This window comes from Musca domestica, unplaced genomic scaffold (assembly GCF_030504385.1).
Source record: "Musca domestica strain aabys unplaced genomic scaffold, Musca_domestica.polishedcontigs.V.1.1 6, whole genome shotgun sequence".
In the NCBI taxonomy this organism is placed as follows: Eukaryota; Metazoa; Arthropoda; class Insecta; order Diptera; family Muscidae; genus Musca; species Musca domestica.
This window is the reverse complement of record NW_026712363.1, coordinates 20567076-20586976: the sequence shown is the minus strand read 5'-3', so window position 1 is coordinate 20586976 and position 19901 is coordinate 20567076. Positions and strand designations below refer to the sequence as shown.

The 19901-nt window shown below is 36.3% G+C and overlaps 1 protein-coding gene across 1 annotated transcript; it reads left to right on the top strand.

Annotated features, from left to right (window-relative positions):
* Nucleotides 1-7103: 7103 nt before the first annotated feature.
* Nucleotides 7104-14979, top strand: LOC101893557 (uncharacterized). Its single transcript, XM_011297677.3, has 4 exons — nt 7104-7256; nt 14120-14424; nt 14553-14663; nt 14727-14979. The coding sequence occupies exons 1-4, from the start codon at nt 7128-7130 to the stop codon at nt 14905-14907; spliced, it is 726 nt and encodes a 241-aa protein (XP_011295979.2). The 5' UTR covers nt 7104-7127; the 3' UTR covers nt 14908-14979.
* Nucleotides 14980-19901: the final 4922 nt, after the last annotated feature.

The window sequence follows — 19901 nt, the reverse complement described above, 5'->3', positions numbered from 1 at the left end:
GCCATCCTTTATTTGTATATATTTTGCTATATATGTTTCCGATATATTTACTATCGGCATCTGCGTAACGGTCGGAATTGACCTGTTTTTCTATTTGTGATTTCGCCGAGATTAAAAATATTCGCGGTCCAATGGACAATTTGACTTTTCTTTAACACAAATGTTATGGTCTATTTCAGCAACTAAATATTAACCGATGACCATCAAAATTAAAAGACTTGCAACTGCAAAATCAGGAAATTTTTCAGTATTTGGTCCATTTCAACCTATAAATATTATACGATCATCTCCAAAAGCAATAGGGTTCTATTATGGCTCTAGCCTCACCTCCATTCTAAATTTCGTGAATATCGGGCCATAATTGCGACCTGTAGAGTGATTACAAATTAACATGGACAGACGGACGGACGGACATACATAGCTAGATCGGCTCAGCTCGGCGAGGTAGGAAGAGGTGTTACATAATTTTTGGCCCAATCAAAATTATAATTCCCGCAACACATAGTGTTGTACGGTATAAATATCTATCGGTTTTGCCGACAGGTGTATACCCTCAGCCAATGTAGAATTATCTAAAAATATTTTGACTTCTGTTGTGAAATGTTGATCCTTTGTGGGGGAGGTACCAGAAGAAGTGAACCCATATTTTCCATCTTCACTGCAGATTTTGTGTTAGAAAAAATAATAGAATGTGTGAAATATAAAGAGAACCGGATGCTTATTTTGGATTTTATAATCGATTTGGTTATTCAAAATGTTGACCACTTGTTGGGGAGATAGGAAAAGGAATGGTTCGATCTCTACCATCTTTATAACAGATCTTGTGTTATATAGAAATATTGAGATGTGCCAAAGGAAGAATAGAATCGAATGTTAATTTCGCGTTTTATGAGCTCCATGTATATTCAAAATTTTAAGACTTTGTGAGGGAGGTACCAGAAGGAGTGGACCGATATATTCCGTCTTCACGCCAGATATAATAATATAAAATATTGTGATGTGTGTAATTTGAAGAGAACCGGCTGCTTATTTCGGAATTTATGATTTTTTTGTTATTAAAAACATTGACTCCTTGTGGGGTTACCATAAAGAATGGTCCGATCTCTAACATATTTTTAATAGATCTAGTGTTGTTGAAAATATTGCCAAGTCTGAATTGAATCGAATTTTAATTTCGTGGTTTATGAGCTTCATGAATATCCAAAATTTTGACAATTTGTAGGGAGGTACCAGAAGGAGTGGACCGATACATTCCATATTTACACCAGACCTTGGGATAATAAAAATATTGTAATGTGTGTAATTTGAAGACAATCGGAAAACACATCACATTTTCTAAGAGTTATAATTATTAAAAATGTTGACACTTTGGGAGTGAGGTACTTGATGGAGTGGACCTATATTTCGCACCTGACCTAGCACTGATGCAAATATTAGGATTTGCAAAGTTAGAGAAATGAGGGATTAACCTTTCTCTTTCAGTGCAGTAAGACATTTTTTCAAAATTTCGACCATATGACCCATCTTCGAACTCGATCTAAGTTTGACAATAATATTACGATGTAACAAGTTTGGGACATTTCGGATACTACCTTCGGGAGTTATCGTGTGCACCAGCCGGACCTAAAACCGTTATTTCGATGAGGCATGTTTTGGCCTTATCTTAGAGGGTATAATGAGGGTCATGATGGATTTACCAGGGTTTTGGACAATTTGCACCATTACATTTACTACATTTGGTACCATGTCGTATAATGTGAGCTAAACCTTGAAATTGGGAATCCAATATTTATTTTATGAAATAGTAGGTATGGAGATTTTTCTTAGGAGAATCTTCATTCTAAAGAAATCTTCTTCCCACCCGACTATAGCATTTACATGCTTTTTAACTGAATTTGGATTTGCGGTTCTAATCATATAGTTTTTAGGTAATTTGTTTTTAAGTTTTTCGGAATTGAAGTATTTCCCTAGAACAACATGCTACAATTTTGCTGAAAAAATATTATTTTATTTATATCGCCATTTGAAATACTCACCACCCTGTACATCAGTAAAATGTAGTAAAGAATCTCTTCTTAAAAATGTACAGAAGAAAAAATAGTGAAATTTTAATAGGTGCTAATTACAAAAACCGGTTACTATGCCTCCTAATATGGGCTTCACACAATTCGGTCATAATGTTGAGTTCACGTTTTAGTTTCAAATCGGAATACGAAAAAAAAATTATCAATGAAATGAGGCACACTTTTGAAGTTAAAAAGAAACAACAAAGTAGGGCGCTAAACTCGGTTATACCGGCATATTTTCACACATACACATACAGAGGCACTCAAAATAAATGTAAGTCAAATATTTTGAAAAACAAATAAGTTCTCTTATCAAAATCATGTCAAGTTTAAAAATAGAAATTTATGAAAAAAATAAATAAAATAAAAAATGGTGTCTCGTATGGGACAGTGAAAGTGAAGTTTATGCGAATTTTGGAAGGCAAACAAAAACGTCATATTTGAAAATTGAGTTAATTTTGCTTGTGTGCCAAAACTGATTGGCTATCGACAATATTTTCATACCAAAGTTAGAATGACATGACGTCAATGAAGGGCATGGTTTTCATACCCTCAGTCATAGAGGGCTAGAGAGGGTATATAGCATTTGATACGGCCAAAAAGTGCCTCATCGAAAGAATGGTTATAGACCCTAGATCTCTTTGGACCAAATCCGTTTCAGGGCATTTGGAGCCGATTTAGTGATGTCCGTTCGTCCGTCCGTCTGTCTGGCTGTGGCCCATGATAACTCTCGAAGGGAGTATCCGGTATGGTTCAAACTTAATACATAGCAATATACTTATCAAACTTAGATCGAGCTCAGAGATGGGCAATATCGGTCCACTCCTTCTCCCACAAAAGGTCGAAATTTTCATAAAAATATTTCACTGCAGAGAAAGACAAAGGATATTCTGATTTTGACCGAACTTTGCAAATCCTAATATTTTCTTTAGTGCTAAGTCAGGTGCAGACCAATATCGGTCCACCCCACAAAGGGTCAACATTTTGAATAATTATAACGCTTATAAAATGTGATGTAAGTGTCCGATTGTTTTAGAATTAAACACATCACAATATTTTTGTTAACCTTAGGTGGTGTGTGAAGATGGAATAATCACTCCACTTCTTCTGCTACGTCGCCCACATACGGTTACAATTTTGAATATCCCTGAAGCTCATAAATCGCGAATATTCGATTGAAATTTCCATTTCCATTTAGACTTGAAACATCTCAATATTTCTATCAACCCAAGAGCTGTTATAAAGATCGTGGTGATCGGACCATTCGTTCCAGTACCTCCCCCACAAAGAGTCAAAGTTTTGAGTAACCAAAATAATCATAAAATCCGAAATAAGCATCCGGTGTTCTTCGTATTTCACATATCCCATTATGTCTACTAACACAAGATCTGCTGTGAAGATGGGATATATAGGTCCACTCTTTCCGATATCTGCCCCACAAAGGGTTAACATTTTGAATATCCATTGGGCTCATAAAACGCGAAATTAATATCCGATTCCATGTAAACTTGGCAATATTTCCATCAAAACAATATCTTTTATAAATATGGTAGAGATCGGCACACTTCTTTTGGTACCTCCCCCACATGGGGTTCAAAACTTTTTATTTTGATGATTTAAGCTACATTATTCACCGGAATTGTTTCATATTTCGTATTTGAAGCTCGTAATGGATGCTACAATTTGTGACAGAAAATTGTCTGTGCAGGTCCCTGTCTTCATATAGCCCCCATATAAGGGTACCTCCCAATATTCGGTATTTTGATGATTTTAGAGACATTATTTCGCGGAATTGTTTCAAATTTGGTATTTGAAGTTCGTAGTAGAGACTACATCCTATAACAGAAAATTATCTGTGCAGATCCAAGTCTTCGTATAGCCCCCATATAACAGTACCTCCCTATATTCGGTATTTTGTTGATTTTAGCGACATTATTCACCGGAATTGTTTCAAATTCGGTGTTTGAGGTTCGTAATAATTGCTACAATTTGTGACAGAAAATTGTGGGTGCAAGTCCCCGTCTTCATATAGCCCCCATATAAGGGTACCTCCTGATATTCGGTATTTTGATGATATTAGCGACATTTTTTAGTGGAATTGTTTCAAATTTGGTATTTGAAGCTCGTAATGGATGCTACAGCCTATGATAGAAAATTGTCTGTTTAGGTCCACGTTATCGTATAGCCGCCATAGTACCTCCCTATATTCGGTATTTTGTTGATTTTAGGGACATTATTCACCGGAATTGTTTCAGCCTGCGAAAGAAAATTTTATGTGTAGGTCCACGTCTTCATATAGCTCCCATGTAACGGATATCTCCCGATATTCGGTATTGTAATGATTTTAGCGACATTATTCACCGGAATTGATTCAAACTTGGTATTTAAATTTCGGAATGGAAGCTACAGCTTATGGCAGAAAATTGTCTGTGCAGGTCCATGTTTAGGTATAGCCCCCATATAATTAAATCTCCCGATATTCGGTATTTTGATGATTTTAGCGACTTTATTCAGCAAAATTGTTTCATATTTGGTATTTAAAGCTCGTAATGGATACTACAGCCTATGACAGAAAATTGTTTGTGCAGATCCACTGCTTCGTATAGCCCCCATATAACAGTGCCTCCCCATATTCGGTATTTTGAAGATTTTAGCGACATTATTCTCCAAATTTGTTATTTAAATTTCGCAATGGATACTACAGCCTATGACAGAGAATTGTCTGAGCAGGTCCACGTTTTGGTGTAGCCACGGAACCCCCCTATATTCGGTATTTTGCTGATTTTAGTTATATCATTCACTGAATATTTATACCCTACACCACAAGGTGGTCAGGATATTATGTCTTTGTGCATTTGTTTGTAACAGGCAAAAGGAAACGAGATAGACCCATAGTTCCTTTTGATGATCTGCATAGAATCACATTCTGAGTCGATTGATGAATGTTCGTCTGTCCGTCCGTCTGTCAGTCAGTCCATGTATTTTTGTAAACAAAGTGCAGTTCGCATTGATTGCCCTATCCAGATGACATTTTGCACAAATCATTTGTTTGGCCCAAGGACGAACCCTGTTGAAATTGGAGATAATCGGTCAGAATTTAGATACAGCTCCCATATATATCTTCGTCCGATTTGCTTTTTATTGTGCAACAAACGTGTAATATCAGCCCGAATAGTATGGAATTTTGCACATACAACCAAATTAGGCCTGAAAATAAGTATGCTAAATTTTATCAAAATCGGTTCAGATATAGCTATAGCTCCCATATATATTGTTCATCCGATTTGTTATTTTTGTCTTCCGCAGCCGTAATATGCACTCTGTAACAACAATATTTAGGGAAATATATCAAATATAGCTCAGAAATACATTTGCTAAATTTTATCGAGATCGGTTTAGATTTGGATATAGCTCCTATATATAACTTCGTCCGATTTACCTTTTATTTTGCATCAAACGTTTAATATTTTTCCAAATGATATGGATTTGGCACTTACGACCGAATTGAGTCTAGAAGCTAGTATGTCAAATTTGGTGAAGATCAGTTTCGATATAGCTATAGCTTCCATATATACTGTTCATCCGATTTGTTATAGTTGTTACCCACAGCCGTAATATGCACTCCGGAACAACGATATTCAGGGAAATATATCAAATACAGTTCAGAAATATCTTTGCCAAATTTTATCGAGATCGGTTCTGATATGGATATAGCTCCCATATTTATCTTTATCTGATTTCAAATTAATTTTGCACCAAATGGGCAATACAAATCCGAATTTAAAGATACAAATGCTTCGGCATATTTAGTCCTATAACCTTTAAATTATAATTATAATCATAGGGTGTATGCTTGAATTCTCCCATAAAAACTTTTAAATGTTATGCGGAGCTCTACTAAATTGGCAAAGTGGTGTAGGGTATCATGAAGTCGGCCCCGCCCGACTTTAAGCGATCTTTACTGTTTTTTTCAAGTTTCGCATTTGAATATTGTAATGAATTATGACAAAAGTTGCCTATGCAGGTCCAGGTTCATATAAATTGAAGGAAGTAATCAACATAGTCAAACCTGGCACGTCGTAATATTTATATCATATTTATTTAGGTCCGTTACGAAATGGATAATATTGGTGCATTCCTTCGGAACCTTCTCCATAGAAGGTCAACAATTTCAATAATAACAGAAGTCAAAATATATTAAAATAATCGAACATTACCTAGGGTATATATATTTGTCGATAAAACCGACTAAAACTTTTTTTGGTTTGGCTTTTGATGATGAAAAGGCTTGAAAAAATAATAATCTTGATTTTTTTGGTAATCATCTGTTATTTTTCGTAAAAATACTGAGTCACATTTTCTAAAGGAACCTGAATTTTGACAACAATGACAATATTTATAATCCTCAATTTGATTTCTTAGCATCTGATAGCTTATTTATATGGAACCGAATTATTGGTATAGAAAATAATGACATAGAAATGTAAGTCACATGGTCGCCAAATTTGTTTGTTTTTTTTTACCAAATTTGTGTTTTTCTGCTATTAACTTAAGGTTATTGCTAAAAGTGAAATTAAAAGGTTTTTATAGCGCGTCTAACAGAAAATTCTAGCCAAGCTCAGTTTTAGCAACGTGTTCGCTCTAAATTCTGGTATTGGTTGGTCTGTTTTGGTATCATTCATTTCCAGAGAATAACAGTGTTAGCATTGAGGCCGATGTGTTAATTGCCAGACAATTTACGAGTTATTACTATTTCTTCTTCGGTTGCTTATGTTCTGTTTGCTCTTTCACTGCAGCTGACTGCGTCATTTTCCGAATTCATATGTTAATGCTAAATATGTTTTAAAGAAGTTCAAGAAAAATAAATCAAAACTTTGGTCTGCTACCAACGAAAGTAGAACACCCAGATCAGTATACTTTGAGACGTGTAACGTGGTCAATAAGTTGCGTAGTTTACAAAAGAGAGAAGGAATTTTAAGACGGGAAAAGATATTTAAACTTCTATAAACAAAATATCGTAAGAAATAGAAAAAAAGAATATTTTAAGAAGAACAACTAAACATGTGCTGTGGTATTGTGAAAAGTATAAGGCCCAGACAGACCTTTCTGTATATTTTAATATTCCTTTGCACCCTGGTAAAGGCCAAACTGCCGATACTGTTCCCACCGACGGCACCCACAAGAATACAGGTGAATTGGATTCTATTTCCTTAAGTGATTAAAAAATGTATTTTAAATAAAAAAATAATAAAATAAAAAAACAATTACCAAAAAACAATGCCAATCCAAAATATAAATTTCGTTGAAAATCAAATGTATTCGTGAACCCAAAGTGGGATGTGATAAAATGATAGTCGCGTTTTAAATTTTCGGTATAAAGCAAAAGATTTATGTATATGGACAAAATTTGATAGAAAGGTGTGAAATCATAAGAACTAGATGGCAATTACTTGTCCCACTTTTACAAAGAATGTCGTGATAAACGATCGATCATATGTCCAATAAAAAAGAAAGTGAATAAGGTGTTAAATCCGGACGGAGTCATACTCTCCCCAAGAGAACAAGTAAACCAGTAAAGAAAGTCTTAAAGTCGGGCGGGGCCGACTTTATGATACCCTACACCACTTTGCTAATTTAGTAGAGCTCCACATAAAAATTAAAAGTTTTTATGGGAGAATTCAATCATTCAAGCTATGATTATAATTATAATTTAAAGTTGAAAGGACTAAATATGCCGAAGCATTTGTATCTTTTTAATTCGGACTTGTATTACCCTTTTAGTGCGATATTAATTTGAAATCGGATAAAGATATATATGGGAGCTATATCCAAATCGGAACCGATCTCCATTAAATTTCGCAAATATATTTCTGAACTGTATTTGATATATTTCCCTGAATATCGTTGTTACGAAGTGCATATTACGGCTGTGGGTAACAAATCGGATGAACAGTATATATGGGAGCTATAGTTATATCTGAACCGATCTTCACCAATTTGACACACTTGCTTCTAGACTAAATTCGGTCCTAGGTGCCAAATTCCATCCCATTTGGACAAATATTAGACGTTTGGTGCACAATAAAAGGTAAATCGGACGAAGATATATATGGGAGCTATATCTAAATCTGAACCGATCTCGATAAAATTTGGCACATGTATTTCTGGGCTATAGTTGATATATTTCCCAAAATATCGTTGTAACAGAGTGCATATTACGGCTGCGAAGGACAAACATAACGATCAAATTTGGCATACTTATTTTCAGGCCTAATTTGGTTGTATGTCCAAAATGTCATGCTATTCGGGCTGATATTACACGTTTGGTGCACAATAAAAGGCAAATCGGACGAAGATATATATGGGAGCTATATCTAAATTTTTACTGATTCAGACGGACAGACGGACTGACATGCATAAATCAACTCAGAAAGTGATTTTATGGAGATCATCAAAAGTAACTATGGGCCTATCTCGCTTCCTTCTTCATGTTACAAGCAAATGCACAAAGACATAATACCCTGACCACCTTGTGGTGTAGGGTATAAAAATTGGTTAGATACGAAATCAAAAATTTTGAAGTTTTGCTAACAATGGGCCAACATTGTGAATTATCGAAACTCTCATAAGATGCATGTTTCTTTATTAGAGGGTGTGAAAAATGTATTGTTCCATATCCTCCAAAAATTTTAATGAAATATTGCTTACAGGAAGTGAAATGATTGATAACAGGGAGTAAGGTTCAAACACTATTGATAATAGATGTAACTCACAACGTTATACTCATATAGTACCTCTTTTTGGTACCGGCTTATTTATTTATTTAATTATAAATATATTTCAAGCCATATGTTTTAGTCGGCTGATATTTTCTCTTGACTGATACTTAGCTTACTATAAGGATATCCATGTATCTGTCACGTCCTTTTATGTTTTGGTAACAATATATTATTATACATTTTAAGAATTATTTTCGAAAATTATTTTTAAATTATCATCAAATATTACTTTTTATATCACCTATAATTGATTATGAGAATAACTTCGATAATATTTGGATGAATTCACAATGCATACTCAGTTCATTTTTTTCCATGATGAGAAATCATACATTTTACATTCATCATCAATTCATTGCTCCGACACATCTTATCCTTGTCATCTTAAGGATAATCGTCATGTCGTACAGATAGAGTGTAAATTGTCGTAAAATTGTTGAACAATATTTTGAAATGCATTTCGTTTCAATGTTTCTTTTTTTCTGTTGGTCCTCTTTATCCTTGCATCAATACCAAACTATTTGGAAAAATGTTTGCATTACGATTTGTGGATGATGCTCTTCCTTCGTGTATTCTTCAAACCTTGCTTTTCAGTTCACCATCAATGGATGATGGATTTCCTGGTTCGTTAGCCGGATAACATCCTTCTTTAAGTTTGTCCTGTATTTTTTTTTTACTTTATCATTTTTTGTTGATAGTGTGTCTTTTTCGTAGTGTTAAAGAAAATAACCAGTAAGGAAAGCTCAAAAGTCGGGCGGGGCCGACTATATGATCCGATTCTCACCAATTTCAATAGGGTTCGTCCTTAGACCAAACATACATTGTTTGGAAAATTTCATCTCAATCGGATAATAAATGCGACCTGCATTTTGTTCACAAGAATACATGGACAGACGGACGGACGGACAGACGGACTGACATGCATAAATCAACTCAGAAAGTTATTCTATGCAGATCATCAATAGGAACTATGGGTCTTTCCTTTAGCCTGTTACAAACAAATGCACAAAGACATAATACCCTGACCACCTTGTGGTGCAGGGTATAAAAAGCAGTAAGTTCGGCGGGAACGAACTTTGAATAACATTCATTTGAATAAATTCGTTAAAAATTCCATTAAAACCTTAAAAATATCGAATATTAGGAGTTACCGTCTATTCAAAGACGTGAACCAGCTTCAGCATTTTTTGTCATAGGGCATTACAATATTTAAACACGAAACCGAATATAGAGAGGTACCGATATTTAGTGGATATTCGGAGACCTGGACCAGCATAGACAAATTTCTGTCATAAACAGAAGTATCCACTAGGAAATTCAAATACGAAATTTAAAACAATTCCGTGAATAATTTCGCTAAAATCATCAAAATACCGAATATAGGGAGATACCGTTGTATGGGGGCTATACGAGAACGCGGACCTGCACAGATAATTTTTTTCACGGACAATAATACCCATTGTGTATTCCAATTTGAAATTTGAAGCAGTTCGGTGTATAAATTCATTAAAATCATCAAAATACCGAATATAAGGAGGTGCCGTTATATGGGGGCTATACGAGAACGTGGATCTGAATAGACAATTTTTTGTCACAGACTGTAGTATCACATATGAATTTTGCAACAATTGCAGTGTATAATATCGTAAAATTTGTCAAAATCCTCTAAATACTTAAGGGAAGGTACCGTTATATGGGTGCTATACCAAAAAGTGGACCAATGTAGCTCATTTTAATACCAAAAATTTTGCAGACCAAACGCACATCTGAATAAAATTTTATCAACCTACTTCAATTCGTTTGGAAGTTAGAGTGGTTTCCACGGACGGACGGACATCGTTTAATTGACATAGAATTTTATGCTGATCAAGAAATCTACACTTTGTGGGGTCTAACATTTATGTTTCGAGGTTGCACAAACGGAATGACAAACATAATATACCCTTCATACTATGGTGGGAGGTATAAAAAGTCAACTATCTGTTAGTATACAAGTTATGTATTCCAGCGAAATCGTAAGTAAAATGTGGCACATGCGCTCAAAATATTGAATATGTGGCGTCTATATTAAATAGGAATGAAATGTGGACCTCAATTTAAATATAGTATTTTACAAGGAGTGTTTGAGGCGGAATTGATGAATTGTGCTGGATTAACAACAAACAAAGTCAAAGACCATAATTTTTAATTTTTATTGAATTAAATCAAAAAATGTCGGAGATAGCATCAAATTTTAGAATAAGTTTAGATTTCTTCGAATTGGTCTACTTTGGCACGAATTATGGCCCTCAAACGGCCAGCCGTCACGTGCCGCCCGAATGTTGCTCTGCGGTATTTTGGCCCATTCCCGGCGAAGTGCTTGTTTGAGGTGATCGACTCTTCGGTATTTTTTAGTGTTAACCTTGCTTTTCGAAATACTCCCGTCACAATAGTCCAACGGATTGGTATCCGAAGATTATGGTGGCAATACGTACGCTGGAAATGAAGCGATGAACCTCATTTTGGAACCATTCTTGAGTGGCGCGTGCTGAGTGCGATGGTGCTGATTCCTGTTGGAATGTCCAAGGTCTGCAGCACAAATGTTTGCGTGCCCAAGGATTTTATGCAACCTCCTGAATATTTTCGCGATAATATTCGGCATTTATTTTGATTCCACGGTCGATTAATACGAGCGGAAAGCGACCATCGGCTGTTATGGCGGCCCACACCATCACTATGGCCGGCGCTTGAGTGCTGGTGGCCAACCGTAGGTGCACATTTGCAGCTGACCTCTTTAGCAAGTTTTCTCATCGGAGAAAACCAAGTTGGGCAGTTCACCACTTTTGGCCAAACGAATCAACTCTTTAGCTCTTTTGAGTCTGAGGTGTAAGTAAGTTGTAAGTTGTTCTTTTCTGTTGAGGTGTAAGTTCTAGCACTTTTTGGAATTTCAATGGCCCCCGAGCTCTTTTTTCAATATTTGCCGAATGGAAAATTGCGATATGTTCAGGTCATGAGCCATTTTTCGGCCACTGCGACGTGGATTTCGATCAAGTCGCTTCTTTACTTTTCGAACCATTTCTGCTGATGTTGCTGTTTTCTTCCGTCCCCTCCCTCGACGACGGCTACGCTACCAGTATCACGGTAACGAACGATGGTATGAGACACAAAAGATTTATTCACATTTAAATGCTGGAGTCCTGCACCCTGTATAGCTATATCTCCCATGTACATGTGTTATCCAATTTGGTGTTAATGTCCCTCACATGCGTAATATGCACTCCACAACAATGATATCAGATTATCGTATATCAGATACAGCTCGAAAATACCTCTGTCATATTTTATCGAGATCGGTTTAGATTTTTATATAGCTTCTGTATACATCTTCATCCGATTTTACGGTTATTGCTCACCATATAGGTAATGTCAGCCCAAATTGGATAGTTGTTTCATATTCAACCGAATTTTTATACCCTACAACATTATGTGTTGGGGGTATTATAAGTTTGATTGGGCCAAAAATTATGTAACACTACGAAATATTGGTTTCCCACATAGGAAAGTATATATGGATCTTCCTATCTCGCCGAGCTGAGTCGATCTAGTTACGTACGTCCGTTTGTCCATGTTAATTTGTAATCACTCTACAGGTCGCAATTATGGCCCGATCTTCACGAAATTTAGAAAGGAGGTGGGGCTAGGGTCAGAATAGAACCCTATTTCTTTTGGAGATGATCGCATAATATTTAGGGGTTTAAATGGGCCAAAAACTGAAAAATTCCTGATTTTGCAGTTGCTCTACAGGTCGTAATTATGGACCAATAGAATCGGAAGTTAGCATGGGGCTATAGCATAGGGCTGGGCAGAAGCCTTCCAATTTTGATGGGCATCGGGTAATATTTAGTGGGTGCAATAGGTCACAACATTTGTGCTAAATAAAAGTAAAATTTTTCATTAAACCGCGAATATTTTTATTCCCGCCGAAATCACAAATAGACCAAAGGGTCAATTCTGACCGTTACATAGATGCCGATAGTAAATATATCGGTTATATATAGCGAAATATATGCAATGTGCATATACAAAGGAAGGGGATGGTAGCTAGAATGCTTATATCTCCAGAATGGCTGGAGCTATTTTGACAAATTTTTTAAATTAAGAATGCCTTTTTGGCATAAAAGTATAAAATCAAAAATGCATGCGATTTTTTCAATTTGATTTATAATATTTTGTAATATTCTTTCACCTTACAACACAGGTTGGGGATATTATATAAGTATTGCAAATATCGTCCGATCCTCACGAAAATTTTCACAAGGGAAGGTTTGGGCTGAGAAGGGCTAGGTCTATTGTTTTCAAAGATGTCTGCAATATATTAGCGCGTTGAAATGGACTAACAACTAAAAATTTTCCTGATTTTGCAGCCGTTATAAAGGTCACTAATAGAAACCAAAGACACGAAATCTCGCATAACAGAAATGTTTTTCCGTTCACATAATTGAAGCCATACACGCCTGTGAAGAGAGTTAAGGACAGGAAAGAGTTCTAGTATTTTAGAGGACCATTGGATTATATTTAGCTGTAAAATGGACCACAACAAATAACAGCCCGAAGGAGTGCATAAATATTGGGCAAATGTCCCTAGTCAACATCCTAATTTCAAAAGCGAAACCTTCCAATATGGATTTGGACATAAGGACGCTTCTAACATATTGTAGTGTTGTAGGGTATAACATAGTCGGCCCCGCACGACTATAGCCTTTGCTTACTTTGCTTATTGCTCCAATAAATATAATTTAATTTAAACCTTATCGAAATTATATCATGCACTAAACAAAAATGTTATTTGGTAAAAAAGCCTCTGCCAAATTTGTTGAAAATCGATTCAGAGTTGGATATAGTTACCAAATTGTGACTACTTTAAGCCATGATACATATTCAAATAATGTAATTTATTTTTGTTTGTTACGGGAGCTTTACTAAGTACGCATAGTGATGTAGGGTATCATATAGTCGACCCCGTTCGACTTTTGATCTTTCCTTACTGCTCTTTTTTTAAGGACGAAAAAGTGAAATTTCTAAAAGTCGAACATAGTTGTCGGCCACCAAAGCTAGTCCTATTTTTGCCTTCATTTAATTTTCATTCTAAAATGCACTTTAATAATTAAAATATGCAGCTAATGCTGGTTGTTGAAAATTCTCTTTATCCCACAAATTTTTCTAAAATTTTAAACATTAAATATTACCACTACATTTCATATTTTCCATTTCATTTATTGTTCGCCATTCCAACAGTGGATTTCAGGTATTGGTATACCGTTGGACAATTTACGCTTTGAGGCCATGACCTCAGGATATGTACTCAAGGCTGAATATTTCCTACCCGAGACCGTTGATCAACTGCGAACTAAAAGTCGTCTGCCGCTCACTGCCAGGAGTTTCAATGGCAAAACGAAGTTCGAAAATTTCATTGTGGACGAAAACGCTTTGTCAACAACGAACAACAGCACAAATCAGCCGGATTTTGTAAAGCAACGCAAACACATACGCAGCAGCTATCGCTGGACGGTGTACAAAGGCCTGGAGGGCTTGGCAACGAGGTAAGACGCATTGAAATAGCAATTTCACCAAAGTTAAAATTCAATGAATAACAAATGAATTAAGTCTGATGTTTTGATTTGACCCGCTGCTATGTTTTTTTTTTTCTCCGCCATCTCTCTCTCTCTAGGATGGGATTGTCTGGCCGTGAATGTATGTTGAAGAGTATCTGTGAGGCTGCTGAGCGACCTTTTCACATCTACAATGGTCTGTTTGGTGAATTGTTACATATTCTATTGACGTAAGTTTAGTGAGGGGAGAGATTTAATGATTTTTTTCTAATATTTGCTATTTTTATTAATAGACCCTCTTCGTCAAAGGATGAACTGTCGACTCATTCCGACAATGCATATTTTTATGCGGAGCATATGGGACGTTCTGGAGCCAAATGTGATCGGGTGTTTCGACATTGTCCACGTTCGTTGTTGGACCACTTTTCAGATTTTCCAACATTGTCCGACAATATTATGTCAATAATTGGTTAGTTAGTACGAAGTGGAAATTGAAAAATGGACTGAACAGTATTTTGTGTAAATAATAAAACTATAAATATAATTTATATTAAATAATTTAAGTGAAATAATTTTAATTTGTTTTTAAAATTAACGTAACTATCCGACTGAGAAAGAATTGGAAATTGAAATATGGAAAGAGGGCACTGATGGTGTGAGGGAGGCGGTATTATTGGAACTTCGAACTTTGGGAACATTTAAAGGACCATAAGATTGAAAGAGCAAGGTATTAAGTGTTAACTGCTATTAAGAGTTAGGACTTTAATATTGGTAATGGGGTCCCTTTCTGTGCGGAGGGATAAGATAGGGCGATGTGTTCGGATTTTCGTATTTTAAGAGTACAAGAAGTACTTTTGGATACAAAAATATACAACAATAATTATGATGTAGGTCGCTTTTTGGTAAGATAATGCAGGATCATTGGGAATGCGTAATAGTTACACAGCACCGCTTGTGAAAAAACCATCGTATGGGGGTAAGAAGGTTGGAATTAAAAAAATGGTTACTATTGCACTGCGAAAACTACTAAAATGTACAAATCGATTCATCATTGTGCGATGAAAAAAATTTGGAACTTTAAAGTTTGGCATGGAGGCCAATTTTTATATGGAGCTAAAGCTTTGAAATATTTCAATAGGTACCAATTCTGTATGGTGGTCAAACATTGTTTTTAGAAAATTAAAGTTTTCATAAGCACTATAACGTACCAAATCGGTAGGATGAGGGCTATTTAAAAACGTTAAAGTATATAAAATCCGTTCTGCAACAAGAGTAGAGAACCCTTTAGGAAATTTAAATACGTGGCTGAAATCGGCAAAATACCGAATATCAAGAAATATCGTTATTTGCGAATTTATTCAGCCGGCTGATGTTAAACAGTAACTGGTTTCCCTAGCCTTCTTATCCTCCATAGTACGGATTATGGGGTTTACGCGCTCCTTACGTAATTAGGAGGTGGCCCTCCGTGGGCAGGGGCTGGTGAGAGTGGCGTTGGGAAAATCTAAATACCGAATATCGGGAGGTACAATTATATTGGGGCTATAAGAAAACGTGAACATTTACCTATTACAAACAATTTCGCATTAACTTCCACGTCTTCGTATGGACCCTATATAACGGGAACTCCCTTTATTCAGGATTTTGATGATTTTAGCGACTTTATTCGCCAGAATTGTTTAAAATTTCATATTTAAATGTCTTAATGGGTACTACAGGCTATGACAAACACCTATGCAGCTATACGTCTTCGTATAGCCCCCATATAACGCCAAATTTTTCAAGTTCCTTCAAAATGGTGGAGGTTATCAACATTTCGGTCCGGCCGAACTTATCTGCTTTTTATTTGGTTTTAAACACGGCACACCCCAATGTATCTATTCACACAAGATCTGTCGTGATGATGGTAGATATGGGTCCTGTTTTTCTGGTACCCCCACCACAAGGGTGTAAAAATTTTGAATAACCAAAACGCTCATAAAAGCAAAATAGGCATCCGATTCATTTTATACCCTACACCACATAGTGGTAAGGGTATTATGTTTTGGGAATTTGTTTGTAACATGGAGAAGGAAGTAATATAGAGTCACAGTTATTTTTGTGGCACAAGAACGAACCCTATTGAAATTGGTGAGAATCGGATCAGATTTAGTTATATATATCTTCAACCGATTTCGGGTTAATTGTCTACTATATGGGCAGCATCAGTCTAAATAACCGATATTAATTTTGGCACGAACGACCGAATTAAGCCTAGAAGCAAGTACTTCAAGCTTGGTGAAAATAGGTTCAGACATAGCTCTCATATACATACATGTCTCATCCGATTTGGGGATTTAAGTCCTTACATTCGTAATATGCACTCCTCAAGAATGATATTTGGTACCGGATATCAGATACGGCTCGGATATGCCTCTGACAAATTTTAACCTAAATCGGATCAGTTTTCAATATAGCTCTCATATATATATTTATCCGATATCAGGTTTATTGTGCACCAAACGGCTAATATAAGTCCAAATGGAATGAATTTTGGCACTTCCGACGAAATTGAGCTTTCGAAAGCAAGTGCTTCAAATGTTGGTGAAAATTGGTTCAGATATAGCTACAGCTCCCATATATGTTTTATCTGATTTGGTGTTAAAGTCCCTCACATGTCTAATATACACTCCACAACACTGATATTTGATACTGGGCAACATATACTGCTCGAAAATACCTCTGCCAAATGTTATCGAGATCGGTTAAGATTTTTATATAGCTTTGTTATTCATCTTCATCCGATTTGATTTAACGGTTATTGTGCAACAAATATGTAATATCAGCCCAATTGGATAGATTTTTTCACCTTCAACCGAAACTTTCCATTTTAAACACTCTACCATACTATATAACTATCTTTGGCATTCCGTTTGTAACTTCTCGAAATACTCATGTTAGGCCCTACAAAGTATATATATTCTGCATCAGCGTAAAATGCGAGAGTCGATTAAGCGATGTCGTCCTTCCGTCGTCCTGTTATAATCACGACATTTTTCGAACGAATTGAGATAGAGGGATAAAAGTTTACACACGTGTGTTGGCAGGCAGGTTAAGTCCACGTTTCGATTCACATTTTCATATAGCCCCCATATAACGGTACCTCCCGATATTCGGTATTTTCATTGGGCCAAAAAATTATGTAACACCTCGAAATTTTGGTCCCCAACATAAGAAACTATACAGGGTGACATAAAAAACTGTTACAAAATCAAACGCCATAATTTAAATATTATTGAATGAAAATAAACAATGTCGGAAATAGCAATACATTTTAGAATAAGTTTAGATTTGTTCGAATTGGTCACCTTTGGCACAAAATATGGCCCTCAAACGGCCAATGAAACCGTCATACGCTCTCCGAATGTCGCTCTGCGGTATTTTGGCCCATTCCCGGCGAAGCGCTTGCTTGAGGTGATCGACACTTTGGTATTTTTTAGTGTCAACCTTTCTTTCCAAAATACTCCAGACTATAATCCGACGGATTGGTATTTGGAGATGTTGGTGGCCATTGTGCGCTGGAAATGAAGCAAGGAACCTCATTTTGTAACCATTTTTGGGTGACGCGTGTTGAGGGCGATGGTGCTGAGTCCTGTTGGAATGTCCAAGGTCTGCGGCAAAAACGTTTGCGTGCCTATGGCTTTAATACACCCTCCATAATATATTTGGGATAATACTCGGCATTTATTCTGATCCCGCGGTCGATTTATACGAGCAGAGAGCGGCCATCGGCTGTTATGGCGGGCCACATCTTTACCATGGCCGGCGCTTGAGTTCTGATGGTCAACCGAAGGTGCACATTTTCAGCTGACCTCTTTGGTAAGAAAACACGATCATTTTGTTTGTTTACAAACTGCTGGACAAAGAATGTTTTCTCATCGGAGAAAACCAAATTCTGCCAAGCGAAGCAACTCTTTAGCTCTGTTGAGTCTATTTTCTTTCTATTCTTGCACTTTTTGGAATTTCAATGACTTTACCCCGAGCTCATTTTTCAATATTTGCCGAATGGAATATTGCGATATGTTCAGATCACGAGCCATTTTTCGGCCACTGCGACGAGGGTTTCGATCAAGTCGCTTCTTTACTTTTCGAACCATTTTTGCAGATGTTGCTGGTTTTTTTCCACTTCCTTGACGTTGAGCTACGCTACCAGTATCACGGTAACGAGTGATGGTACGAGACTGGAGTTCTCTAACGATAGCCACTTGTGGTTTTCCAGCCAAATATAAAGAAATCACACCATCACGCTTGAATTCCATCACGAATAACTTTTTTTCTGGAAAATTCTCACCAAAATGCTTTTGTACTCTTGTAAACAATATAATGAGCTGTCACTGGAATAATTTTAACAGCTGTCGGACGAGTGGCTTGGAAACGACAGCAGTCTGAAATTGGTTGCAGTTTTTTAATCTTACCCTGTATTCTGCATCAGCGTAAAATTTTAAGTCGATTTAGAGATGTCCGCCCGTCCGTCTGTCTGTTATAATCACGCCATCTTTCGAAGGAATTGAGATAGAGGGCTAAAATTTTACACACGTGTGTTGGCAGGCTAGTTAAGTCCACGTTTCGGTCCACGTTTTCGTATAGTCCGCATATAACGGTATCTCCCGATATTCGGTATTTTGATGATATTGGCTACATTATTGACCGGAATTGTTCCAAACTTGATATTTGAAGTTGGGAATTACTGGGAAAATTACTTTTACATGTCCATATCTTCGTACAGCTTCCACACAATGTTTTTTTTCCACTGGCGTTTTTTTGATAAAGAAGTGCCTGACAAATGCTGGAGCTTATTAAAAGTTCGGCCCGGCCACTTTTTGGCTTGTTTTCACTGTAACGCTATGTGTTGGGGGTATTATAAGTTTGATTGGGTCAAAAATTATTTAACACCTCGAAATATTAGTTTCCCATATAGGAAAGCATATATGGATCTTCTTATCTCGCCGAGTTAAATCGATCTGTTCATGTTAATTGCTAATCATGCTAGAGATCGCAATGATGGCCCGATCCTCACGAACTTGAAAATAGAGGTGGATATAGTTTCAGAATAGAAGCCTATTGCTTTTGGATATGATCGCATAATATTTGGAGGTTGAAATGGACCAAAAACAGAAAAATTTCCTGATTTTGCACTTGCTCTGCAGGCGAATTTAGCATGGGGCTAGATTTTAGGCCTGGAATGAAGCATACCAATTTGGGTGATCATTGGACAAAATAAACCATAACATTTATGTAAAAAAAAAAAAAACAAAAACTTTCACTAAGCCGCGGCTATTTTTAATCCCGGCAAAATTACAAATACGTTAAAATTTAAATTCTCACAGTGATGCTGATAGTCATGATATCGGATATATAGCGAAATATGTACAATCTATACACAAAATAAATTGAAGAAGTAAAGCATTTTGGAATTTAGCGGTAAATTTAGC